This window comes from Centroberyx gerrardi, chromosome 5, assembly GCF_048128805.1.
Source record: "Centroberyx gerrardi isolate f3 chromosome 5, fCenGer3.hap1.cur.20231027, whole genome shotgun sequence".
Classification (NCBI taxonomy): Eukaryota; Metazoa; Chordata; class Actinopteri; order Beryciformes; family Berycidae; genus Centroberyx; species Centroberyx gerrardi.
In genome coordinates, this window is record NC_136001.1 from 27013222 (window position 1) to 27039952 (window position 26731).

The 26731-nt window shown below is 43.5% G+C and overlaps 1 protein-coding gene across 2 annotated transcripts; it reads left to right on the forward strand.

Annotated features, from left to right (window-relative positions):
• The first annotated feature begins 314 nt into the window (after positions 1-314).
• On the forward strand, positions 315-26731 carry ptpra (protein tyrosine phosphatase receptor type A). 2 transcript variants are annotated; one of them, XM_071922711.2, is made up of 22 exons: positions 315-682; positions 9852-9898; positions 10168-10249; positions 10370-10810; positions 13573-13672; positions 14273-14346; positions 14905-15041; positions 15537-15627; positions 15894-15970; positions 16121-16157; positions 16291-16388; positions 16946-17065; positions 17807-17973; positions 18099-18234; positions 18381-18530; positions 18872-18965; positions 19125-19201; positions 19378-19512; positions 20315-20440; positions 20906-21057; positions 21557-21692; positions 22619-26731. In XM_071922711.2, the coding sequence occupies exons 2-22, from the start codon at positions 9878-9880 to the stop codon at positions 22691-22693; spliced, it is 2526 nt and encodes an 841-aa protein (XP_071778812.2). In that variant the 5' UTR covers positions 315-682; positions 9852-9877; the 3' UTR covers positions 22694-26731. The 2 variants fall into 2 exon arrangements, with proteins under 2 accessions (XP_071778812.2, XP_078139618.1); XM_078283492.1 differs by lacking the exons at positions 315-682; positions 9852-9898; positions 10168-10249 and having other exon boundaries at positions 10783-10822.

A 26731-nucleotide genomic window follows, 5' to 3' on the forward strand; every position in this document is an offset into this window, starting at 1 on the left:
CTCTAATTATGCTAACTTCTAGTGAGTGAAATAACAATAAAATCACACTTCTCCTTACATGCTGGGGGACCCCCTGGTGGTCCATCTAGGGCTCCTGGGGGTCCCCGGACCCCAGTTTGGGAACCACAGAACTAGACCACTGCAGTGAATGTGTGGCACAGTCGGGGAGGGCTCTAGCTCTAGACTTTTCCGAGTAAAGTTGTGCACGGCCAGCAGGTGTCGCTGCGGGCTATGGGGAAACAGAGTGGAGAAGAGAAGGGGCCTGGCCTGGGAATTTGCTGCTCGCTTCCCATTCTTCCTATGCAGACACACAACATGGCGGACTAGAATAGTCGGCCGACGCGCCCGGATACAGTGGATAAACCGTGGGATTTACCATCCAGGAAGACGAAGAAACTCCGGTCTGTAGGGACGATATATCAGGGGAAATTAAGGATTTTTCCGCGGGACCGTCCTCGCCCGGTTTTTGTAGATAAACAGACTACGAAGTATTGGCTGTGTGTCCCAGATCATTCCTCCCTCCTATCACCCAGGTCCCCCCACCCCGCTCACACTCTCGGTTCCTGGGGTGTGGAGACAGGGGCCGGGGTTGAAAAACGTGGAAAAGAAAGATAACATAAATTCCTACCTGGCTACCGCTGTAATTTTCTCTAGGATTTCCCTGAGCGCTGCTGGAGTTGCGGTGAGTTTTTGTTTTTGTTGCGCAAGCCCAATCACACTTGTTACAATGTCGCTGTAGCATGTTTCCTTTTGGTGTAACATTGTGTCACCCACAAACAAGCACTTTGTCCCACACATTAAGTCTCGCGGGGTACGTTACATTGTACCGACCATAGTGGTGATAAAGCCAGAGATTTAAGCAGGGGGGAACTGTGTATAATAGTTGTAAACCTAGCTGTATCCCGGCCCTGTAATGTTCCAACATTTCAGAAGTAGCTCGGAGGCAGGGAGGGAAATTTTGGCGAAGGGGGCTCGCGAGAAGGGGGTTATGGATGAGTGCGACGACATTTATTAGAAGTCAGAGGGATTATAACTCAGTATGTTGAGGCCAACACAGATGTTGTTGCACTGCGAATGGAACAAAGGGAGTTCCAGGTCCGTCCTGCCTCACTGGAAAGTACACTTTATTGATCAACGCTTTGTTATTACATGTTTAGAGAGGGTGGGGAGCGACCCTGCCTGGGTGGAGGAACAGGGGGGCTTCATGCGACCCAGACCAGGAATTAGGTCGCCCTAACATGAACAGCCTTATCCCATCAAATCACAGCAGATGCTTTGTGTTTCTCACTTTATTCTATGACACTAAACTAACAAGTCTCTCGGGTGTGCATTCCCTTATTTACAACCTCTGCCAAAGTTTCTTTTTTAATGATTAGTAAGCTATTATTCTGCCTTCACTGAATTCTGGGTGTAACCAAGCATGCCATTCACATCTTGAGGATGTTGAGTTTTTTGTTTTTTTCTTTCAATCAGCCTGACATGTAGTTCTGTAAGTTAGTGATCTTGCAGACCTTTCGAACACTGATTTGGAGCTATGCTATTTCTAATATGGGCTAATGGGGCAGCTGCTTGTTTGCCACAAGAAATGATGGTGATTAGATAAAAAGTAGTAAAGTATGCAATGTTCACAGCTTCGTTCAAACCAAAGATGAGCCAGAGGAACAAAATCGTGCAAGTTTGAGCACTTAAAAAGTCAGGGCAGCGAGAAGCATCATCCACGTTGAGGAGGCATGGCAGGAGCGTGTGGCATGTCGTATCTGAAGAGAGCCTCTGCTGTGTCTGCCTGGAGCTTGACTCATCACGTCTGGACCGCTTCACTGAGCTGCTGCATACATCCACCATGCCTCACTCTCCACGCCTTTCCAGAATGCACTTTCCACTTCGCCGAGGTCGTCATGTCATGTTAGGACCATCCGAGTGCAAAGCTCAAGCTGCTTCTCTGTAAATTATTTGACTCTTCATCCCAGCCTGCCAGCAGGCCTACCTTGACCTCCACTTGTCAGGCCTGGACATGTCAGCTCCTTTCCCTAAAAGCTCCCAAACCACCTCAGCCTGTGACGGGTCGGCCCACTCAAGCAATTCCCGTCTCGCGAAAAGGTCTGGACTGTGTAAAGAATATGCTTTGAGCATATCACAGGGAGAGGCAGAGCTATTATCGTCTTGTTCACTCTGACCATACCTTCTCAAACCTATTTTAAGGAAAAAAGTTATTTCTGTTTTGGGATCTTGAAAGCGATGTGGCAGTGTAGCAAGACTGATTCTCACATCACACTTTTCATGATTGGCCTAGTTTCTCAAATAAGCAGAAAGCATTGCTTGAAATGCCTTTGTGGGTAACTTGTCTGATGTTTTCATGGGTGGATGTTTGAAATTGCCTCCGCGTTGGGAAATTTCACAATTTCAGGGCACTGACACAATATTATGAGTTGGCTCTTTGGGTGGGGCAGGAGGTATATTTTTGTTTCCACCTGTAGACCTAAATATTTTACTGTGGAAGAGCACTGTAATTCTGTCTGTCAGGATGAACACAGCGACATTTAGGGGATTATGTAGAATTATGGAGCTTGATTTCAGCCATATGTGCTATGTCTTTTAGCCTTAATGTCATTTATTTCACAATACAGGAAATAAATTAGTCTGAGGCAACATTCACAGATAAGATACCTTGCCTAATTGGGTGAACTTGACAGGATCATCCTGCTTTGTTCAGTCATTCTGTAAATGTGTCATAGCAATTATGTAATTCCTTCAAATCATTATCCTTGCTATACACCCTCCCCATATAGGAAGATTGATGGTTATGATTCTCCATAAATGAGATGGATACAAGTAATAGTTTGATTTCATTTCAATGCTGCACACTAACTTAATGGTCTTTTGCTTTTTGTGGATGCTGTGGTATTAGGGCTTCAGAATAATTACTCCTTGAAGACTTAGAGGGCTCATGTAGTCCGGGGCAAAAGTATCTTAAAATATGTGAGCTTGTATGAGAAGTTTCTTATCGTCTTGCAACCTAACCAGATCTGGGTCAGTAAGTCTTGTGAAAATAGTGATGAGAGTTTATTAAGGGTCACGGTGTTGCCCTTTACCGCAAGGTGGGATGACAGCAAAAATGTTGGAGCTGGGGATGTCTGATGTTTGCTAAAGGGCATGTGGGTTTGAGACGAGCAGTATATTACCACTTCATCACACTTCCACACCCAGGCTACAGTAGGCCACTCCTCTATACCCATAACTTGTGATTTGTCTCTAGATACTGCCAGACACCGGTTTGTCTACTACAGGGACAAACAGGGTTGGTTGCTTGATTATTTATCGCTCAGCGTCTCCAAAAACATAATTCTTTGATTCTTTCACATTTTACCAAAAGACACAGTTTGTTATTTGGGCCACAGTTCAGGATCCAAGTGTTTTATGGCCTTGAAATCCATGAATGCAACTTACATTTTCATTTTTATCAAGAAAAAAAAGTCTAAGCTATTATCATCAAATGATCAAATGATTTGACAGAGATTCAATCATGTTTTGTTGTTGTATTTTAGTCAGTTTTTCCTCTTAGAGAACTTTGATGGCGTGTTATTTAATACAATGGGTCCGGGCTTCATAGACAAGGTCAAATTTGGGTCCCGGATTCAAAACCAGTAGAGAGCCACTGTTATAAATATTTATATTTGCCCTTGGCACTGATTCTCGAGCTGACAAGCCCCACTTGGCCCTGCTGTGGAAAAGTGGCCCATGAGCATGTAAGCAAACCCGAGTAGTCTTTCCATGCGCCACCTAAGAATGGACAGGGGAGAACAGGGAGTCTGGGGGAAGCACCGTCACCACAGTTGAGTCTCAGATGCTTGTCTCTGGATCTTGGATGGGCTTCTTATCTTTCGGAGGAAGAGGAGGGGACGAGTGCAGTAGGATGGTCACTTCAGATACGGGAACCCTCCGTTTTGGTTCCTATTGTTACACAGGACCCAAATGGCCCAAAGCACAGATTAGAAGTGTGGCAGTGTGGGGAATTGGGCAGGGCCACCCGTCTGTATTTTTGCTGCATGCCGGACCTAGAAGTCAGTTTCAGTGGAGACAGAGACAAAGCTATTTCAAGTTGAGGGATATTAATTACTACATACTGCAATAAGAGATTTATCAGGCTTCACAAGTAGGCAAAAGTTTCTCCTAACCAAGTTTCAGTGGCCGATATCCGTTGACAAAGTAATAGTGAGTCAGGTTTCGTGGCCCTTTAGCCGGCCGTGTGGCCCCACACCACGCTCCAAGGTCACAGTGGCTTCTGTGGGGAGGCCGCAACTAACGCCTCCACATCCTCTTTGTGTCTAATGTGGGCAGACTTGAGAGGCCCCTGGCATACTCTGTGAGAAACCCCACAATAAAGCAGACAGAGAGCAGAGCTTCACTGACTCACCACTTCCACTCATTGAGACAAGTGAGTTTTCTTGGTCCTTTCAAGCTGGATGCAACCAAATCATCAATACAGGCTTAATGACAGACATAGCGGTCGCCCTTGCCTGTATGATTAGCCACAATGCTAATCCCACGCTTCTCCTCGTCTTTTCATCAACTCACCAGCTCATGAATGAAGCCAACGGGAACATAAACCACACCAGCAGGGAGTAGTAGCCCTCAGAAAGGGAAGTCCAGAGGATTGTGGCTGTTGTATGTGGCATTGGGGACATATAATCTGTGGTCTGTTTTAGAGCAAGAGTCCTGGCGGCCCTGGCTTAGGCCTACTTCAGTCTCCCATGAAGAGAAGCATTCACAGTATTCCTGTCTCCCCGGACCCCCCCCCCCCCCTCCCTCTCAAGACATAGAAACTGTATTAATATGCCATGAATGGAGACAGACAGACAACCATTATCTAGCGCTGCAACGACTAGTGGGGCAGGGTGCCTTGGAGAAAGCCAGGGGGAAGTTTTTCACCGTATGAAGGGTGAAATCTCCCGGCCCACCGCTGCTGCCGTCATATCAGCTAGGCCTTTGGGCTTCTATCTGTTGGGTTTCCAGCTCGCCCGCTGGGTGTTTTAGGGTAACCCTCTGAGAATGAAGATATTAATTGCTTTCAGCGTTAATACTTAACATAGAACATTGCTGTAGTTTCGGTGGTTATTGTATTATACAGCCTCATTTGACACTGCTTTTCTCTAAAAATCTAGATCAGACAACGCTTAATACACTGTGCCTCCACTCTTAAGGGTCGGCTGCATGCACAAGAATTAAGTCTAGTCTCACACTAAAATGTTTTCCTCCGTAGAAAACAAATGAAGCTTCCCGGACACAAAATTTACCACTGCTGTGTCTTTTATTGCCTGACGACGTTTCGGTCACGCCATGAGAAATGTCTCGATGAAGGTCTTGCATCTAACTGTCGACAGGCAATAAAAGACACAGCAGAGGTGAATTTTGCATGCAGGAGTCTTCATCTGTTTTCTGTGGGTGATTTAATGGGGATCAACATTTCGAGGAGAGCCTGTGGTGCACATTGCATATTGATCATCAAGTATTTTCATCCTCATGGAGATCTCCATTGAAAAATACATCTTCATTTACAACTATTCGTTAATTCATGTCCGTGCAGTCAGAAAACATACTTATTACATCAAAATAGAAAAGCATTACAAAAAATCCATAGACTCATGTGGGAACTCTCCATATTAAAGTGGCACCTTTCATTGATCTCACATCTTGGTCTTTGGTTGGCATGGAGATGTAATTGGACTTCCTTTATATTCTACCTATAAGTGTTTCTTTCACTCTGTATGTGAATGAAATGGCATGGGAACAGCCCAGTTCATTGAGCACTGTTTGATTACACTCTTATGAGGTCTACATTTGGCCACAGGCAGCGAGGCAACAATGTCTTCATTAGTCAGGCTGGCCTCACCACTTGCATGCACATTAAGCTTTAAGGTCTGCGCAGCCATGTCGACTTTGAAATGCACAACAAGCAGGATTATCAAGTTCAATTTGTTGTCTCACGTCATTTGATTCGAGATGTTTGGCTTACTACCATGAAGGATTGGCTGCCTAAATAAATGATTTGATGTATTTTCTGAGTGGTATCCATGATTGAATTACATTATTGCTGCCCCAAGGCTTCAAACTCAAAACCAAATTTTGCAACTTAGCATCTATAATTGAAATCTGTCTCCCAACATATTTCTGGTGAAAACAAGTAGAGATTTTGCCAAAGTTAGGAGAATTATCATTTATCCTTTGTTTTCACTGAGTTTAAAACATAATTGCAATTTTGCCAGGTTTTTCCTTGTACCGGTCTTTGCTTAATTGGCATCTTTGATCAAATCGAGTTGGATAAAATAGGTTTAAATTATAGGAAAGAAAAACTGGCATGGAGGCTTGATAAACATCTATCAGGGCAGTTACCTTTTCCTTTTGTACCAAGACCATGCAGTGTATTAAGTGGTTTTACTTCTCACATGCAGGATCTCTGTACATTGGCTGATATGGTCCTTTCAGGTTGTCACTGTTATCCCAATGTCATGCCAAGCCAAGGCAGCGAGTTCTGATAGGAAAGCCTGTAATGAGGATGTGGAGAAGGAAAAAAGAAAGAAAGTAGAGACTATCCATATGATGTCACATTTCTATGTTGTTGTGTGTCTGGCCTCTGGCCAAGGTGTTGACATGTTTTTTTGTAAATAGCCTTGTGTTGCTGGCTATACTCTAAGACAGCTGTGACAGTTTTGCACTTTGCCATAGGGCAGCTCATCCTGGCTGTGGCTGCTGTAAAGCGCTCGCTTAAGTGCTCTGCCTTGTCTGAAAGATGTTCACATGGTTGCACAACACAAGCCCAAGTCAGGAGAGCGTGACTACCTTTTGAGCACATTAGGACGTTAATAGATAGGCCTGTACACGTTTCCTTTGGAGGGATAGCGTGATGAAAATGTTGGAAAGATTTCTCTCTCCTTATAACATTTGCCTGTATCACAACACACAGCACCATGCCGGATTGAAAAATAGGACAAAAGGTGGACAGTGCTGTATCATTTGAATGTGTTTATGGCACATGATATCAAATCAATGAAAGGGGGTAGTGAGCTTATTTCTTTGTTCTTTCGACGAGGAGGATGTCTTGGTCTGCTGTCAACAAAGGTGTTGTAATAGGAAACTATTTTGAGCAAGAGGGGAATTGTTCTCGTTTGTTGCAAGAACCTCATTGTTATTTAACAGGATGCTGATCGAAAGTGATCGGACCAATTGGTAAAGTCCTGTAAAATGGTAAAAGTTTAAACCAGTCAGCTTACAGTCATGGTTGTCAAAAAGTACAGAATAATTAGACAGCAGTCATTCTTTGTGGTGATTCATACATGCATCATGCTGGGTGTAAATTGCACCAACCCGTCCCCCGCAGTATCTTTTTAATAGTGAGCACCGCCGGAGCGCAGAACCCAAGAGTGGCAAAAGTAAAAGCACTTGCCCAGTAAATTAATAATGTCCTCTACCAGCATATAACACACACACACACACACACACACACACACACACACACACACACACACACACGCACACTGGAAGACTGCTGCTTTTTAGGAGGCCCAAAAACATTAAGTTGGGTCTCTGGTGACTTGTGCACTCAGGCCTGGTCTAGATAAAGCTCTTGGGTTCATGCAACAAAGGTTAGCAACGGGACCTGTGTCGCTCGCATCAACACAGCGACACGCGCGTCACACAGCCCCCCTAGATGGCACGCTGACAACAATGAGTCACGCCTCATTAAGAACGGTCATTAAAAAAAGCTTGATGACGATGCAAACCCGCTGACAAGCAAACTTACACTATCATGCTAAATTTAACCTAATTGATGTCAAGAGTGACGGATGCCACATAACACTCATTCAAACAAATGGTACCAATCACTGAGGTCCTATGTGATTGCTGAGTCACTACTGTTTTACTGAAGGGGAGGATGAGCGACAGGTTTCACACAGGTAGGGGTCAAGGATTACGGTGTCATTCTTGGATTCGCCAACTTTTTGGGTGGGGGTGCGTCTGTGGGATCAGGCGTCAGGGGAAGGAAGCAATGTGCTCTCTGTTTTCAGAGTTTCCTGGAGCCTGAACGAACTCTGCAGCTACAGGGAAACACAGTCCGGCTCTCCTAACTTGGACATAGACTGCATGTTGTCTTTTTGCCCCTAGTTTTCACTTTTTTACACCATTCAGGTATCTGATTTTAAATTAAGCCAAAACACAATTTAGCCAGGGATATTGAATTAGCTCCATTTCATTCACATTAGGAAGCTGTGAAAAGTGCCAAGAATGTGTATAAGCTATGTCCTTATCTTTCTGTCTTTGGCTCGGAGCAGACATAATCATGTTTAATTAGTCTGCTATAAGGGAAATAGAGACACCTGCGATGCAAGGCCTATCCTGTCTAATTTAGAAACATCTCTATAAATAGGACAGACACATCCTGCCCTTATTTGCTCTTAAAAAAAAGAACCAGCAGAAATCTATCCATATTACAGTAGTGTATATTAGAAGGAAAAACATTTTATTAAAGGCAAAAATCTGATTTGCTGCTGCAAAAAGACTTTCATTACCGTATTAAAATTGTTACACACATCTAGCTTTTTGTTGAACTTCTCCTGTCAGACATACTTAGGTTTGTCATGGGGCTTTTATTACCTTTCAGAATCTCATTCTGAAGGCATGAATTGTTTTATGGAAACAGACATTTGTTGAGTAAATGGATGGGTGACAGTGAGAGGGAGAGCAGCAATTTGTTTTGTAGGTTAATGGCATGCTCATTGACCATATAACTTGCTGATCCTGCCCCATTTGAGGCTGCAATCAAAGCCGAACAGCACCATGCTAAAATCAGAATATGAGTACTGGAATGAACAAGCACCGTTCAGAACCGCAGATGTTTGTATGCCTAGACGGGGATCTGGCACTGTTACTGCTTTCAGCGCCCAATTTGTCCGCTGCCCCCTGATGTAATAATCCCTGATGCAAAGCACCAGTTTGTGTGTGCTAGCGCTCCAGTGACTGGCTCTGTGTAGTGCTGGAGTCGCTCTCTAAGCAGAGCCAGACGGGCCGGATTATTCCCGGGTCAGGACCGTGGAATTAGGCCCAGGGATTATCACAGCTCAGTCAGTGAGACAACAGCCTTGGTGGCTTCTGGGATTACACCAAAGACTGACAGTCAGTCGGCCAGGCAGACCACCCAGCCTTCCTCACTCTTTCCTCAAGTCTATCTGTTCTCACTCATTCCCATGCCAGTGGGTGAATAGTAGGCTAAGTGCTGATTCATGTATTCAGTCACTTCAGGAATTTAAATGTGACACTAATTCTGTTAGGCCTTGGTGGTGCTTTGGGAAACAGTGATGAGTGTTCAATAACACAAACTGAAATGTTGCTAGGGCAAAACGCATAACACATTTTTTCAAATTAATTCCAGTTGTAATCTCCTTTAAGCAGTCCAGAAAAACACATGTGAATGTCATCTTTTTAGGGAAAATGCTATGAACTCAGCCTGCTTTCTTCACAATCTCTCCCTGCTTCCTATGCATCTTTGGACCATATATTCTGTTCCCTGCCTCTTCTGTTCCTTCACCATGTCTCAGAATAATGCTGTCCTGTATTCTTCATATTGATACTGAGCACCACCTGGATATAAGACACAGTACAGAGAAAGAATGAGTGTGGCTTGTGCAAAGTTCTTTACAGTTTGGTGGTCAGACAGTGCGATCGGAAATATCTTAGCAGAGCTTGTTGTAAAATTTTCAATCGTTTCAATAAAGAGGATTAACTTGTCAAACGGCTGAAACAGAAGAAAAAATGAGAACCTTTCACTGATGCTAAATGCCTTTTTTCTGTTTGCTGTGTAGGACCACGCTGTGCGAATGAGTGATTGATGCCAACTTCGCTCCTTAAGGTAAGGTATGTTATACACACTATGCAAGTACTCCATTTTGATTTCAAAACAAGATTTAAAAGTATTACCTTCGAAAATTGAGCATGTAGGATTAGGATAGGAGACTTAAAAAAAAGAATTGGATTATAAAACAGGCGAACCCTGGAATCTCTGTGATTGCTCTGTGAAAAGTATTTTTTTGGGTTAATAGTCTTTTTCTTAATCTCATTGAGATTGGACGTTTTTGGCTAATACCCTCTTGTCCCTTTTGTTGTGTGTCCTCCCTGCAGGGCAGAATGGGTGTGTGTCCCCTGCTCCTGCTGCTTGGTCTAGCCCTGGTGGCCTCAGCCCAGGATCCTCTCCCCATCACAAGTACGAAGCACATCCACTCAAATCAAATGCCTTCACCACTTTGAAATACTCAAAGTCTAAAATTGCAAAATGCTTTCCATAGCCTACTAAGGATTCCCCTATTGTCTTTCCTCTTTCCAGACCCTCCAATCATCACCGCCAAACCCACAGACCCTCCCGTCGCTCCCTCCCTCAACGTCACAGTCGCACCCACACCCGCCCCCACAGGCCCGCCCACAACGCTCGCCCCACCAACCGCCCCGGCGACGACAACCACAACAACGATCCCAGCGGGCGATGAGGCCGTGCCGCCGGCGGGTCCCACTGCCACCGCGGCGGTGACACCCCTCCCTCCTCCCCCGCCTCCGGCCCCTACCGATGCCCCTCAGGTGCCACCGGGCACCGCGCCTCCCCCTCCTCCCACCACGCAGGACGCAGGAGGAGAGAACGGGACCGTGGCCTCGGCTCCAGACACGCCACCTCCAGACACCAATACTGACGAGGACACAGACACAGTCTTCCCCGAGGTGGAGGTCACCACAGAACCTGGGGTGGAATACACCCCAGATGTCAGCCCACCGGGTGAGTGTGTGTGTGTATGTGTGTGTCTTGTTTTTCTACACTTATGAGGACCCAATACTCTCAAGGATAGACATATGAGGAAAATTCTCTCAAGTGAGGAATCTTTGCCACTCCTCACATCTTCAAAGGAAAAATCCACCCAAAAAAAGCTGCCAAAATGGAGTTTGATAGCAGAAAATCTTTCAGTGATCTAAAACATAAACCGTAAATATCAGGTTTTGGTGTCAGTCAGAATCAAAGAGCAAGGGCTTCTTTCTAGACTCATCATTTTGCCCTCCACCGACATACACCACCAAACAACAAAATGGACCTAGAAATGCAGGGTCTATGGCCAGTAGCTGTGTTTTTAACAGTGTTTTAGGGTGGACTTTTCCTTTTTAAGGTCAGAATTAGGGTTAGGTTAGGTTAAGGTTAGGTATGTAGTGGAGAATCAATGTTGTCAATGAAGGTCCTCACAAATATCGTAATACAAGCCTGTGTGAGAGTGATCATGCACATTGTTTAACTTAAATACACCCTGTATTTAAAACATTATAATGGATGTCAAGTCAATGTAAAGTGCATCTTGGCGGAGCTATTATGTGTATATATATAAACATGATTGTAACACTGTTCTTTTTCTCTCTTTCACAGGTAATGAGGATCCAGGTAAGACACCAAAACTGTGTTTCTGTTGAAGAGTTTGTATGCATGCATGCCAGATTTCTGAACACATAATTAAAGCTTAGGTCTATGGCACACTGATGAACATGGGAGCTGTACCATTTACTTGAGAAATTTAATCATAACTCCATCATTTTTTGTCTATATAATGCTGCTATATGCAACAGGAATATCGGTCCTTGGTCTCAGCTTCGCCTTATATCTTCTTTAAAACTCATTGGAAGAGAAGCCCCGGGTTCCTCCCCTTTGACCTTTTCCTCCAATAAGATTGGGTTTTTAAGAGGATTAGGGAAACTATGAAGGGGCAAACACTCACTATACATTGCGGGTTAAAAAAATGCAACAGATGGGACTTCATTGCTATATAGTATGTCCATTATATAACATAATCGCCGTCAGTTCATAGGTGTTATGTAATTGCTCCATTGTCTCACCCTGGCTATCTGTATGGACCTTCTGTGGCGAGCTATGAGCTGTTCTAGATGGCATTAGAGCAGTCAATGCTGTGTCAATTCCTCATGATACCCATAGCCTGTTGTGCTGATGCGCTGTTCAATGTGCACATTGTCCGAGTGGGAACACTGAAAAATCCTTGGGAATTGTGCGTGAAAATGCAACATAACTGGGCAGCATTCCAAACTACTTTGCTCAGAAAGCGCATGTGGAGCATGCAGTCAAATGATGCATTCTTTGGGAACGACCGGCATATTTTGTTCGGAATGCCACAGCTTGCTTGAATTTTTTTGATTAGATCCACGGCACGGCGCTAATTTTCTCATTGCCTCAACACCACCAATGTAACAACCATGTGACAGCCAGTGTCTTCTTTTACACCAATCTGATGCTGCTGTTTGGGCATGTGTTATATCTAACTACAGTAGTGAAATGTTACCAGGAAGACCATACGACTACTATCAATCAGTAGCTCATGAACACAGTGGAAATAGTGGAAATGTATACCAATTGATCAGCCATTGTAATCCGCTGAACGCATCCCAAATAATTGATAACTTTGCTCCATGTAATGCCTAATTTATAATGTTAAGCCTATGCCAAGTCAAAACATGCTACACACCTTGGGTCAGGTTTTTTTTTCTCTAAAGTGTGTGACACATAAGCCAATGAACAGGGCTACTCGTTGCTAAGGAAAAATTCCTGTCTGTAGGCCTACATGCTTTCTGGTTCGTGACAAGTAAGAGTGTATTTAATGTTTACATTCTGAATAATTCACATTGACTTCACAACGAACAGCCCAAACGCACATCGCAGTGTTTTATGGCTGTCATACTCCGTCTGTCTTCGTCCGTTGGGTATAAGCAGTTATAGAAGCAGAGGGTTGACCCTATCAGTTAAACAGTGATGTATCTGCACACTCTGAGGGACAGCCTGTCGCCCTCTCTCTACCTCCATTTAGCCTTTTTCCTCAGACAGCCCAATGAAATATTAACATGGACAACCATTATTTTTCCTTTTTGCTGGAACGCCGGAGAAGAAAGATGCAGGCTGGTGTTGGCAGAAGCAGAGGTCACCTGATGACCTTGAAGTCTTTTTGTTTTATATCTACATCGCAATGTTTTTACAAACTAAAAATATGCCTAGCTGTCTAGTTCTGTCTGACTGGGCGTAATTTGAAAACTCTGTGGTTTCTGGACATTGAACAGCTGCTGGACCTTTGAGATTGGGCTCCACAGCTCCGCAGTGTTTTGTCAACTTTGCTAATATTCATTTTGCAGCTCAGAGACATATTGTATAAAACATTTTTTCCGCTAAAATGTGTTACACATTTGTACAATGAACGCTGCACTCAACAGATAGCTTTTGATCTAATAAAACATTCACATTTTAACATATTGAACACTGTATGCTCATGTGAAATCAGGTAATTGGAGAATAAGTCAGTTGTCACTTGTAGTCATGGTAATGGAAATTGCCAGCAGCGTCATGAATTTTTTTTTTACCACAGTATATAGTCAAACCAGTATGCTGACTCACCCCTACTACTGAGATACCTTTGTGATTTGACTCAACTGCTTTGGCCTCCCTTACAGTATAAACCATTTAATCCCCCCACCACCCTTCTCTTTCTGTCTCTGACCAAGAAGACAACCCGTCTGATGAGATGCCAATCATAGCGGTGATGGTGGCCCTGTCCTCCCTGCTGGTCATCGTCTTCATCATCATCATCCTCTACATGCTCAGGTTGGGAAATGTGGTGTTAATGTTATATATGAAAATGAGATGAGAGCAATGAGATGAGACGAAACTTTAATGATCTGTGCGGGGAAACTGCATCACTGCAGCAGCAGAATCAAAGTCAGAATTCAGACAAACCAAGGCTAGGATATAGAGCGCGATGGCAAAAGGAAGATTGTGATTAAAGTAGAGAGCATAAACAGCATCCTCGGCTTGCTACCATGAATCTTACAGATAAAAGGATGTTTGCTGTTACCCTGTTCAGGCAGGTGTTAATTCACACAGTCAAAGCAAAGCCAAAGCAAATGTGTATCATTAACTATCCACATTTAGGATTCATAATTAATATAGTATTGGCAATGCGTACGGCCAGTGTTGTTCATCTCATCACAGAAGCACATGAACTGCTAAAGCAGGGAAGGTCCACTCGGCTCTTCACACACCTTAGCTTGAGCCCTGCGGTGAAGGCCTAAGGTGCTGCTGTTACCATGGCAATGACTGATTGGCATTCTGTTGGGAGACTGGGGCAAGGTGTATTTGTGTGTGTGTGAGTGTGTGTATCTGTGTGTGAACATGCACTTAACGTCTTTGCATGTTGATTGACAGGTTTAAAAAGTACAAGCAGGCGGGCAGCCATTCCAACTCCTTCAGACTGACCAATGGCAGATCAGATGACACAGGTAAAACACCCACGTGTGTATTGGTGTGATTATGCATGCGCTTTGCATGTGTCGGGGCAGATGTGACTGTATATTCATGTATTACTCATTTGTTTATTCTGCGTCATATCAGCAAGTGTGCTCAGTCCTGTATCACAGCCGGCCTGATCCAACTTGTCACACCGGGACTTTTTCTGATAAGATTGGATTGATCTTGCTCTGCTAACCGATAACATGTCACTGGTTGACTGTTGGCAGAAGGCTTTTGTTCAGTGTGATTACCTAACCAACACAGCTGAAGTTAGCTGCCTCAGTATGTGGCAGCGCTGGACCATATCGCCCTCTGGTGGGCATTTTTAAAAAAGACAGATAGTGAATGATCTAGTAGTCTTTTTAGTAGTTGATCTATGACACACTCTCTCTCTCTCTTTCTCTCTCTCTCTCTCTCTCTCTCTCTCTCTCACTTTCTCACCCCCCCCCCCACCCCTCATGTCTATATCTCCACCTATCTCTCTCCTCCCGTTCCTTCCCTCCTCTCTTTCCTCTCCCTTTGCCTCCCTTCCCTTCCTGCTGGCTCAGAACTCCAGAGTGTGCCGCTATTGGCCCGTTCGCCCAGCACAAACAGGAAGTACCCGCCCCTTCCTGTCGACAAGCTCGAGGAGGAGATGAACCGTCGCATGGCTGACGACAACAAGCTCTTCAGGGAGGAGTTTAATGTATGGCGCACGCATACACGCACCCTGTCTGATATCACAGTCAGCCTGAGATTCACCTTAGACCTGTATCTCTGCAGCCTGAATAGTTACATCACCTTTGCAGCGAGGCATGTCCAGTTCTTGACTCCAAGCTAGCGCTGTAGGGGAAATTGATTAGTAAATAAGTGACGTAGCTGGACAAAACCAACAAAAATAACTTGAAATCGCTGGATTCAAAATGAGACGTAATCGAGGCCCTAACCCTCCAATCAGAACAACATCAACCTCGATCAGTAGCTTCCCAGACTCTTTAACTTATTTAGGATTAGGCATGTCTGATATCTCACCCTGATATATCAGTCTATTTCTGCAGCACATTCAAACAAAAATGCACTTGCATGAGACACACATGGAGGAAAAGATGGAGGCAAGAGGAAATGATGTGTAGGATCAAAAGGAGAGATTTGAGACTGATCTTCCCTGCTGTTATCTAAATCTGTTTGTCTGTGTGTCCAGGCACTGCCGGTCTGCCCCATCCAGGCATCGTGTGACGCTGCTTCCAAGGAAGAGAACAAGGAAAAGAACAGATACGTCAACATCCTGCCATGTGAGTGACACTCTGACACTGCTTATCAGCCAATTAAGCCTTTTACAACCACTTATCAGTGGACCTCATAGTAAACATCAAATAGTTGGCAGCAAAAGCCACTTTACAAAGAGGTGTACTTAAGGCTTATCATAGTTTATGGATGTAGTGAATAACTACTAAAAATTGTAATCTACAATGTGTGATTAAAATTCCACATCTCATTGTCCTCCTTCTCATCCTCTTCCTTTGCTTTCTCTCTCCATTTCTCACGCTCTCTCTTTCAGATGATCACTCCAGGGTGCATCTCTCATCTCTGGAGGGAGTCCCCGACTCCGACTTTATCAACGCCTCCTTTATAAATGTTAGTACGAGTACAGCATATTCTCCACTCTCCATTTAATCTAATTTTAAACACCCTGCTGTTTGGTAGTTTGAGCCCAAATGGTGCACTCAACTCTTCATTTAAATCTTTGTTCACCTATCCTCTCTCCTTGTCCTCTTTCATTCATAGGGTTACCAAGAGAAGAATAAGTTTATTGCAGCTCAAGGTAAAAAAAAAAATGGCATAGGGAAAAACTATGTGCTGTAGTTTCAGATCATTTAATAACTAAACTACTTAGTTATTAGCTCATTGCTTGTTCTCTCACTTTCTTTGTCTGTCTTGGTCTGTTTTTTTGTCAGGGCCGAAGGAGGAAACGGTAAATGACTTCTGGCGGATGATCTGGGAGCAGAACACAGCCACCATCGTCATGGTGACCAATCTGAAGGAGAGAAAAGAGGTAGGAGAGCCGCAGGGGGGCGCGGATGATTGTGTTTATATACTGTGTAGGATGATGTATGGACAGTATCAAAGGAGGTATGTATGCGTTGTATATAGATTTTATGTGTAAAATTGAGAGGGGGAAAGACTGGATGACACAGTTTGTAAAGCATGAGGAAACAATCTGTCTCGTTTTATGATTAACACATCTATTTATAATTTACAAAGTTAATTTTTCGTCTGTACAGTTTGTGGAGCAGTCCACTTTTTAAACCTGTGTGTGAATCCTCGTATGCGGGCCAGTGCAAGCAGGGTTGAAGTTTCTGCACAGGCCATGACCGCTCCACAGATCATGACTTTGCCTTAATCAGTTTTCCGCTCCTCGACATGCTCATTCTATCAAAGAGCACAGCACGGTTAGATTGCCACAAATTAAGGGTTCCCAATAGTTAAATTTGGATAACTTAATTTGTTCTCTTCCTGTAGTTCCAAAACTGAAATAAAATGAGGCTGTTATTTTCTCGTGTATACTCCTTTGTAAGTGGGCGCAGTACTAAATCGCTCTCTGTGTTGCAGTGTAAGTGTGCCCAGTACTGGCCGGACCAGGGCTGTTGGACATACGGGAACATCCGCGTGTCTGTAGAGGACATGATGGTTCTGGTGGACTACACCATCCGCAAGTTCTGCATCCAGCAGGTACCGTACACACCCTGTGACTCAGTATCCTCTAGCTGTAAACATTTTGACCTCAGAAGAAAATGTAGACCACACAAAAGGTGAGGGAGCGTTTTGGACAGGAGAATCAGCGGTTCCTCTAATTTTGTGCTTGAGTGATTTTATTTTTGGCTCCAGATCTGATGCTTTTTTGGTCCCAGTCATTGTACTAGTGCAGGCTACAGTGCAAAGTACAGTTTTCTTTTTATTATTTTGTCAGAAAATTATATATAAACATTAGAATAACACTTTTTTGCGTCTTAGTAGACACAGACAGACAGGTGTACTTAATTAATCCCCATGTGGGTCATTTGTGTGTCACCCAGCAGCATTACATAAAAAACACATATAACTTTAACAAAACAATAACAAATACAGACAGAGAAAATGGAGATAATAACTATATAAAAGCATACATAAACTATACTGTCTATACAGTCTTAAACTACACTGTTATTTTAGTTTCCCATTTTCTCTAGCAGTGGTGGTAGTGTTCTTGCTGCGGCGGTGCAACACTGCTGGGTGAATACAGAGGAAGCACTGGTAGAGTGTGGAGCGCTTAGTGTACACACTGCAGACACTGGCTGCATTCAAAGATATTTGGATTGTGGACATTCCGTTATTCAAACATGAAGTCAAGTCTAGTGACCCAAATGAATACCCACACATCACTCTTTGACCAGTCGCTTGGTTTTACGAGCCGGTGTGATTGCGTCTCCCCAGGTGGGTGATGTGTCCGGGAAGAAGCCCCAGAGGCTCGTCACCCAGTTCCACTTCACCAGCTGGCCGGACTTCGGGGTGCCCTTCACCCCCATCGGCATGCTCAAGTTCCTCAAGAAGGTCAAGACCTACAACCCCCAGTATGCCGGGCCCATCGTGGTCCACTGCAGGTAAATGTGTGTGTGTGTGAGGACCTCCTCCACCTGTCTCACTGTCTCACTGTATTTGTGGTGTGTGTCTGTCTGTGTGCATACATGTGGAGCTGCTCACCACTTTCTGTCTTCCCCTCGGTCAGTGCGGGCGTGGGGCGGACGGGGACCTTCATCGTGATCGACGCCATGTTGGACATGATGAACACGGAGAGGAAGGTGGACGTGTTTGGCTTCGTCACCAGGATCAGAGCCCAGCGCTGTCAGATGGTGCAGACTGACGTATGTCCGCCGCCGACACACTCCACCCAGCACACGGCACTGAAGCCATGATTCAGTCACGAGATTTAGCATTGAGCACTTCTCCCATAATGTGATGTATTCCATCTATTGATCTCTTTTGCTCTCTTCCTCCCTCCCTCCCACAGATGCAGTATGTGTTCATCTTCCAGGCGTTGTTAGAGCACTACCTGTATGGAGACACGGAGCTGGAGGTGACCTCTCTGGAGTCCCACCTGGCCAAACTCTACGCCCCCTCGCCTGGAGCGGGGTGTGGGGGGCTGGAGGCTGAATTCAAGGTGTGTGTGTGTGTGTGTACAGGAGTATATGGATAGTACTTTTTGGCTTGACTCCACAGGATCAACCGTTTCACCCTTTACTATTCTATCTAGTCTAGTACCAATCATCCATTATCGTCTTTTATTCATCTTAGCTCTATATCTTAAGAGTTTCATTCCAATAAGCTGTGTAACTCTTTTGGAATAAAAAAACAAATCGGATGTTTACAGATCAATCATTTAACTACAAATGGATCTATTATCCAAAATATTACTTTTTTTGTAATCTCAAATGTCTTCAATTATCTACAAACTAAACAATACTCTATAGTGATTTGTACTTTCATAACTTCTTTTTCTAGAAATTGACATCCATCAAGATCCAGAATGACAAGATGCGAACAGGCAACCTGCCCGCCAACATGAAGAAGAACAGAGTCCTACAGATCATTCCATGTGAGTGGTGCAGATGTGGGTGTGAGGTGTGAGTTTATACAGTATGATTGTGTGCACACATAGTGATCGATGCCATGTTGTACATGATGAACTTGGAGAGGAATATTCCCTGTGCCAACCCTCTGTTTTAAACAAACACGTTTGTCCTTGCCACTGTAGACGAGTTCAACAGAGTGATCATTCCCGTCAAACGAGGAGAGGAGAACACGGATTACGTTAACGCCTCGTTCATCGATGTGAGTGAAAAAGCATCTTCCTATTAGACGAGAGCAGATCATTTTAGTCACACGGTCGATCCATTAGGTGTTAAAAGACTTCCTTTCCCCCTCTCTTTGTATCTCCCATACCTCCCTCTTTCCCCTCCCCCCCGTCACTTCCCGTCCCGCCGCCTGTCTCCTCCTGCTGGTCACAGGGCTACCGTCAGAAGGACTCGTACATGGCCAGCCAGGGCCCCCTGCAGCACACCATAGAGGACTTCTGGAGGATGATCTGGGAGTGGAGGAGCTGCTCCATAGTCATGCTCACTGAGCTGGAGGAGAGGGGGCAGGTAGGTGTGTGTGTGTGTGTGTGTGTGTGTGTGTGTGTGTGGCAGCTCTAGGGATGCACGGATACCAACACTGGTATCGGGTATCCGGCTGATAACTGGCTAAAATTAGAATATTGATATTGGAGAATTTACTCAGTACTACAATAGTCCAGTGTAACATGTCAGAAATCAATGCCTTTTTCCTCACATATGGATGATAGATCTCTCTAATGGAGCAAAATGTATTGCATATAAATTATTTTCGGTCCAGTGGCCCAAACAGTTGAAGTCTACACCACTGAGGAAAAGAAATGGTTGGGATTCGGGATCAGTATCGGCCAATACTAAAGGTTTTCCTTAAAACTCTCGCACTGGCAGTGAAAAAGTGGTATTAGTGTGCCCTATTCACTCTATCAAGTTAGCGGAAAGAGAAGTCGTACCAGGGAGTGGAGGGACAAGAGGAAGAGCTGCGTGAGAGAGAAAGAAAAGAGGCAAAGGATTTGTCTGTCTTTGTTACCACTGCACAGTCATACCAATAACTCATTGTTAATTGTCGGAATGGGAAGTTCAGAAAACTATTACAGCAAGTGGAGGTGGTGGCCTCAGTGTCATTTGTCTTCTTTGTTCTCGTACTTAATGATTCATTTCCTGGTCATCACTATTGTTTGGAGAATTGTAAATGGATTTGAACTCATCTTGGCTTACACACAGTAAAACAGACCATCTGGAGTTTGAGATTTTCTTGAAAGTATCCTGTCATTTTGTCTCACTGTCTCTCGTTGCATTTTCTATGTCTCCGTGTCTCCTTCTTTGGGTCCTGCAGGAGAAGTGTGCTCAGTACTGGCCCAGTGACGGAGTGATGGTGTACGGGGACATCTCCATCGAGCTGAAAAGAGAGGAGGAGAGCGAGAGCTACACGGTGCGAGACCTCCTGGTCACCAACAACAGGGTAAGGAAGGACGAGCCATCCTAATTAACATAGCATCATTTTTGCGTTTATTTATACTTTTTTCAGTCCCATTCCACATCAGTATTCTCATAAACTGTAAGGTTAAAGCACAATGATTTTTTGAGACCAATGCCGATATCTGATTTTTTCCCCCAATCATATTGTCCAATACTGATTGTTAGGGTTAGAATTTAATACAAATACTCGCACAAAACAGGTGTTTCAGACATGCCTATCTTCAAGGAGTGTGTTTATTGGACAGTTTGTAGAAATCCCACACTGCAGACATTTTCTAGGCTTTTGCACACACAACACACTCTCCTCAAGGCTGGGTAAAAGACCGCCCTCCCTCTTGGAAGGAGTTGACTCAGCTCAAAATATAATCCGACCGATTCCAATTGTGCTTTTCAAAGCCCAAATCGGCTGACACCAATCTCTCCTCCTCGCCCCTCTCCATCCGTCCAGGAGAACAAGGCTCGGGCGGTGCGTCAGTTCCATTTCCACGGCTGGCCGGAGGTGGGCATCCCCACCGACGGTAAAGGCATGATCAACATAATCGCCGCGGTGCAAAAGCAACAACAGCAGTCTGGCAACCACCCCATCACTGTGCACTGCAGGTAAGCCACACATGCAGCCCTGTCCAACCAGTATATTGCTGTCCTATGTGTACCGATGTAAGATAAAAATGTGTTTAACTTTAATGATGGTGGGTAATGGAACTGTGTTTTCCCCTAAATCACGACACAAAAACACTTGACATGGAAGGGCATTCTTACAGACTTCACCCAAACCTTCCATCGATTGTTGTATTTGTGTTGCACATGCAGATACTTGTGGGAAACTGGTGTGCGAGTGCGTGCATGGGGAAATGTTGGAGCTATTTAAGTCACAGGAAAACGCTGCTCAGAAGAATTGTTCTCTTCTTCCTTGTGACATTTTAACTGCTACCAGAACTGTTGCCGTGCCTCAAGCTCTTTTCAAACATGTGCACACGCAACGGGCTTTTTTCCTGTGTGCTTGCTGTTCCTGTGCTCGCATAATGCAGTTATGTGTGTACGTTCATGCATGTCTGTATGAAGACGGATAATGTGTGTGTGTGTGTGTGTGTTTATACAGTGCGGGTGCAGGCCGGACGGGGACCTTCTGTGCGTTGAGTACAGTCCTGGAGCGGGTGAAGGCGGAGGGCATCCTGGATGTTTTCCAGACAGTCAAGAGCCTCAGATTGCAGAGACCCCACATGGTGCAGACACTGGTGAGGACTCCACATGCCTCACTTGGCATTTATTGGGATCATTCCTGGGTTTGTCGCAGTGCCCAGTTGGCAACTTGTTAACCTTTAACAAGGGGGGTGGTGGGGAAAGTGAATCGTTTGTTTTCCTCACATTTGCTCTAAAACTTATAATTAACAACAATTAACAATGAATAATTTCTAACAATGGGGACGTTCTACTCCCCTAACTTTTTTTTTTTGTTCTTAATATGCAACAGCTGGTTTAGTTTAGGTTTAGAGATCAACAGATTGATTTATTACCTCACAAGGAGGCTTTGTTATCGCCCTGTTAGTTTGTCTGTCAGCAGGATATCTCAAAAATTTATGAACCAATTTCCATGAAATTTGGTGAACAGATCGGCCTTGGGCCAAGGAACAATTCGTGAGTGTGTGTGATTTTGGTGGTGATCTAGAATTTCCACCAATAGACAGCGTTTTTTTGCCATAACTATAAAACTAATGACAATAGAGACTTGATTCCAAATCCTAAGGGTATGTTTGTAGGATCAACAAATTAATTTAACTTAAAATGTTGTGATAGGAATGATGTCTTTGGATGTAACAGCAAGTTGGAAAATTGTTCAGCATTGGCGGAGGTTTGCTCTCTCTGAGAGCCATCTAGTTGGTAGTTTAATTGCTTGGATCTTAGAAATACAATCAGCAGTTTCTTCCAAATTTAGTGTATATTCACCTGTGTTCCTGAAAAGTTTGACTTGTAACCGGAAAATACGTTTTTTAGGAACTATCTTAATGTATCAGAATAAATGGGCAAAGCCAGTGATGAGGCAACAGTGTTTCAACAGAGGCTGCTGTACTGCAGTCACAGATTGAAGCAGATTGTTGTGCGATTACAGTGTTTGCTGTTACATTTCCCAACTGATGAAGCCGTGTCTCCTCCCCCTCCTCAGGAGCAGTATGAGTTCTGCTACAAAGTGGTCCAGGAGTATATCGATGCCTTTTCTGACTACGCCAACTTCAAGTAGGGACCTGCCATGGATGGATGTCATAAAAACACACACACGCGCGCACACACACACATACATTAACACGGACACAGCTGCATATTCCCATCCGATGGATATAGAACTCATCACAACTTGATGTGTGGATGTGACGAACTGCCCGGAGGAAAAGGGAACGGAGGTCTCGGCACAGAGAAAAGCGCAGTGCAGTCGGACAGAGAAAATAACTGAGATGCCTTCTTGAATATTTTGTAATATTGGTCTTGTTAATACAGCCCTTCACCCCTATTCGCTTCCCATCGCTCCCCCCAAATGTATATATACTTACCGCGTTGCATCTTTTTACTTTGGTTTCAGACACAGTTTTGAGTTTGGCTGCATTTTAGGGTGGCATTTGTAATGTATTTTATTGGTATATATAAATATATATAAATATATATGAATATAAATCTAATGCTTTAGAGGCTAATGTCAAAAATCCAGAGTCGAGGGAATGGTGCTTGGGGCTATTTTGTGTTTTTGTTTATTTTATTTTTTTACCGTTTAGGGACAGAGACTTAAAAAGTTTATGGCCTCTCCAGATCCACGCTGTAGCAACTTGTGGCTGGTAGCAGAATCCAGGAGTCGGTATTTACAGAGCCAGCCTGGATTGCTTTTCAGTCTTAGACACTCCTGCACACGCACACACACACACACACACACACACACGAACGCAGACTGCAGAGCTATTTTTCTTTACACAGTAGTGGTCGCATTTACTTGGCGAGCGCATCATCCAAGCCCTTTAAGGTTTCCCCCTATTGAGTCTCAAGGGTCAGGGGTTCAAAGGTCAACCATGATTGAAGATCAGGATCACTGTGACGTAGCTCCTGACGTAGCTCCTGGTCCCAAGATGACACACACATCTTGGGACACACCTGTGTGTGTCTTTGAATTGGAGCATAAACTCGCAGAGGGACACAGCGTGTTTTCACATCACTGTTTTATCTCCGCCGAGTGCCAAAACCCTTCACTCACTTAGTTGTTCAGCTTCTGGAGCCAATCAGAAATTCACCAACCAACATGTTTAGACATCCAGTACAGCACAACTGTTTTACTGTCCACCGATTGGTAAGATATCTCTCTTGCACCAATGCGTACAGGACTCCGACAAGAAAATGGGAAAGTAGGAAATTTATGTAAATTGTTTTTTACCCATACAGAAAAGAAATATAAGGTATAGGAGAATTGGTCTACCTTTTAGGTTGAACCTCTAAAATGTTATTTATTTCAAACCATGTCACAGTGTCAACAACAGTGTTGATTATGTCGACATGCTAAACCAGAGATGACACAATCATAATGAATACCAGTAGTTTATTGCATCATAGAAACAAACCAATTCTGCATACCCAGTGTGTTTCAGTTTTTGTTTACGGACATTCAGCACATGTCAGTATTTCTTGTAGATTGTAGTGAGAACTTTTTTCAAATGCATTTCTTTTCTGTATGGGTTACTTTAGAATCAGCATGAATTATTTCCTATTTTTATACTGGCCTCACCTCACAACGCTGTATTGTCACCTTTTTTTTTTTTTTAAGAATTATTCCACTTTTTTCACCACGATCACTGATGCCGAAGAATGTTTCTTTTTTTATTACAATGCTGTTGCTTTGATATTCCTCAAAAATGGATACATTGTTACTTTAATTGTGGAAGTGTGCCATGCAATGTTTGCTGTGATTTTTTTTTTTTTTCTTTTTTCATGGCTGTCCTATGAGGACACTCAGGCTTGAAATACCATGTGTTTTAGATGAGGCCACCATTGAGGTCGTACCCTTTATGATTGTAATGAAAGATAAATGATGTCAGTTAGCCACAGGGTTTAAGGTCAGTCCTATTTCAACTCGGTCAACTCAGGAAATGACTGATGACGGGTTGTTTCAATTTACAAATTCAACAAATTCAACTTGAGTTTATTTCCAGAGTTGACTTGAGTTCAGATGGTTTTAACTCCCACCAGAGGAGTATTGGAATATCAATTGCCTGCCCCCAACATGGTTTCTGTGAAACAGTTTTAGATTGGTAAAAAAAAAGAAACTGATTTGGTTCATCTTTAAATCACATGGTGGCCTGTGATGTGTCATCGATAAGGATTTCAGCAGAATGTCCACCGACATCAACAAGAAGTTTCTGATTAGAAGTTTACAAGCAATTTAACCCTTGTCTATACTGTTTCAAGTGAAAACAAGACACCTACATCACACTAACTAATGGTCCCATATTAGGATTACTTTTACTAAAGGATGGAGCACAATCAATCGTAATTTATTCATATTGGACAGAGTCATCAGAAGTAAATACTGAATTTTCAGAAAGGGTGGCTGAGTCGATGTCGATTGTTTGAACACTCATGCACTATTTGCACCAAAACAAAAGCCCTTGAAATTATAGAACCAAAAGAGAGAAAAGCTCAAGCAGATAATATGGCCTTGATATCGGAACATGGGGGAAAAGTTCAAGCTGAAGCTCTTTCAGGTCTCTTCTCATGGCCTCAGGTTAGGCCTTTTGATTGGGCCCCTTTATTTTGAAAGCGCAGGGACTACGAGTAGCGGACATTTCACTTGACCAGTCACTGAAATCGTTGGCTGTCACTGTATTGTCATTGTCATTTCAGGTCAACTTTCATTCCAAAGCATCACAAGTGCCCATACTATTAGTTAGGTGCCATTTTGTTCATTAATTATTTATTTTGTCACCAATCTGGTCTTCAGTCCATAGTGGAGGGGAAGGGTGTGTAGGGAGTGGTGACAAGGCCATGCTTTTTTGTTTGGCTATTAATATCAGCTGGATTATATTTAAATTACATGGGTGTATTGTGTGTGTTTGGTGAATGTCACCGCCTCACTTTGACAAAAAAAATTACACTGTGCCAACCTATGAGACCCATTATTTTGCTATGGTAGTTAACTAAGAAAAGTGCCTCGCGTAGGTTTTCAAAAGAAATGTATTATCTTTCCTTTAGCTATATGGTTGATGTAACCACTCTCATCCAACAGGCTGCCCCATGCATTTTGCCCCACCCACATGCATTTCCATACCATCGCATGCAGACCTATATGACAAAGCCTCTGTATGACATTACAAATCAAGAAAGCCAAAGCCAAGACTGGGTCAGTCATCCTTCCATTCACATTCCCTCTAGTCCCATGCAGATCCCTTGATCTGTGCAGTTTTCTTCTACTTCAAAATGACATGGAGTTCAGTTCCCTTTCTAATTCCATTCCATCTCGACTTCAAGGCTTCATTTCATTCCATTTGATTTCACTTGAATACTGGGCCCATGATGAATAATCCATCGTGGGTCCCTAAATGTTCATTGACTGATTATTTTAGCCCCAGAACAAATGACAGTTGCATCATTTACCTACTGTCACAAAGGGAAGCCAGGTGTCCCAGTTTTAAACCCCTTTCCTCCTGGCTACCTGTTTAAACAGGGAGTGAGCATCGCCCCAGTAGAGCGTTTTGAATGAGCATTGATACAAGTCTCCACAGCCAGAGAGGAGGAGGCTGGAGGAAGAGGGGGATTCAGAGGGTTCAACCAGTCTCTTGTTCTCTCCACCTTATGTGTCTTTATGTCCATCTCCACTCTCACTGCTTTCCCCTCATCACTTCCTTCTTTCTTTTTCACTTGGCCCTTGGACCAGTTTTCCAGTGGTCACTGCCCACTCCCCTTTGTACATACTGTAAGGTTATTTATATTTCATTCCTGTCTGCTGCCTTGCTTTTTATTTTATTTTCTTCTCCCTTTATTTTTTTTTAAAGATGTATATTGAACTGTATCGGGACCATTTTGAAATGTATTAGAGATGTTTTGGCCATTTTTAATTTGGTATTATTGTCTTAAGCAAATCCTATTTTTTAATTTGCATCTGTTTGTTTCTAGTGTTTTGTTATTCAACATTTGAATATATGTATATATAATTATATATATGATAAAATTATATATAATTATATAATGCCAAATGGCCTTTCTAAGCAAGATACTGTTCAAACTTAATAAAGTGCTTGAGATTTTA

Bases quoted from the DNA above. Each gene is read 5' to 3' on its own strand.
- ptpra (XM_071922711.2), top strand. From the start codon at position 9,878: ATGCCAACTTCGCTCCTTAAG. The intron at 18,235-18,380 runs GTATGTCCGCCG...TCCCTCCCACAG, and splicing joins GTCAGATGGTGCAGACTGAC to ATGCAGTATGTGTTCATCTT. The intron at 19,202-19,377 runs GTGAGTGAAAAA...TGCTGGTCACAG, and splicing joins TTAACGCCTCGTTCATCGAT to GGCTACCGTCAGAAGGACTC.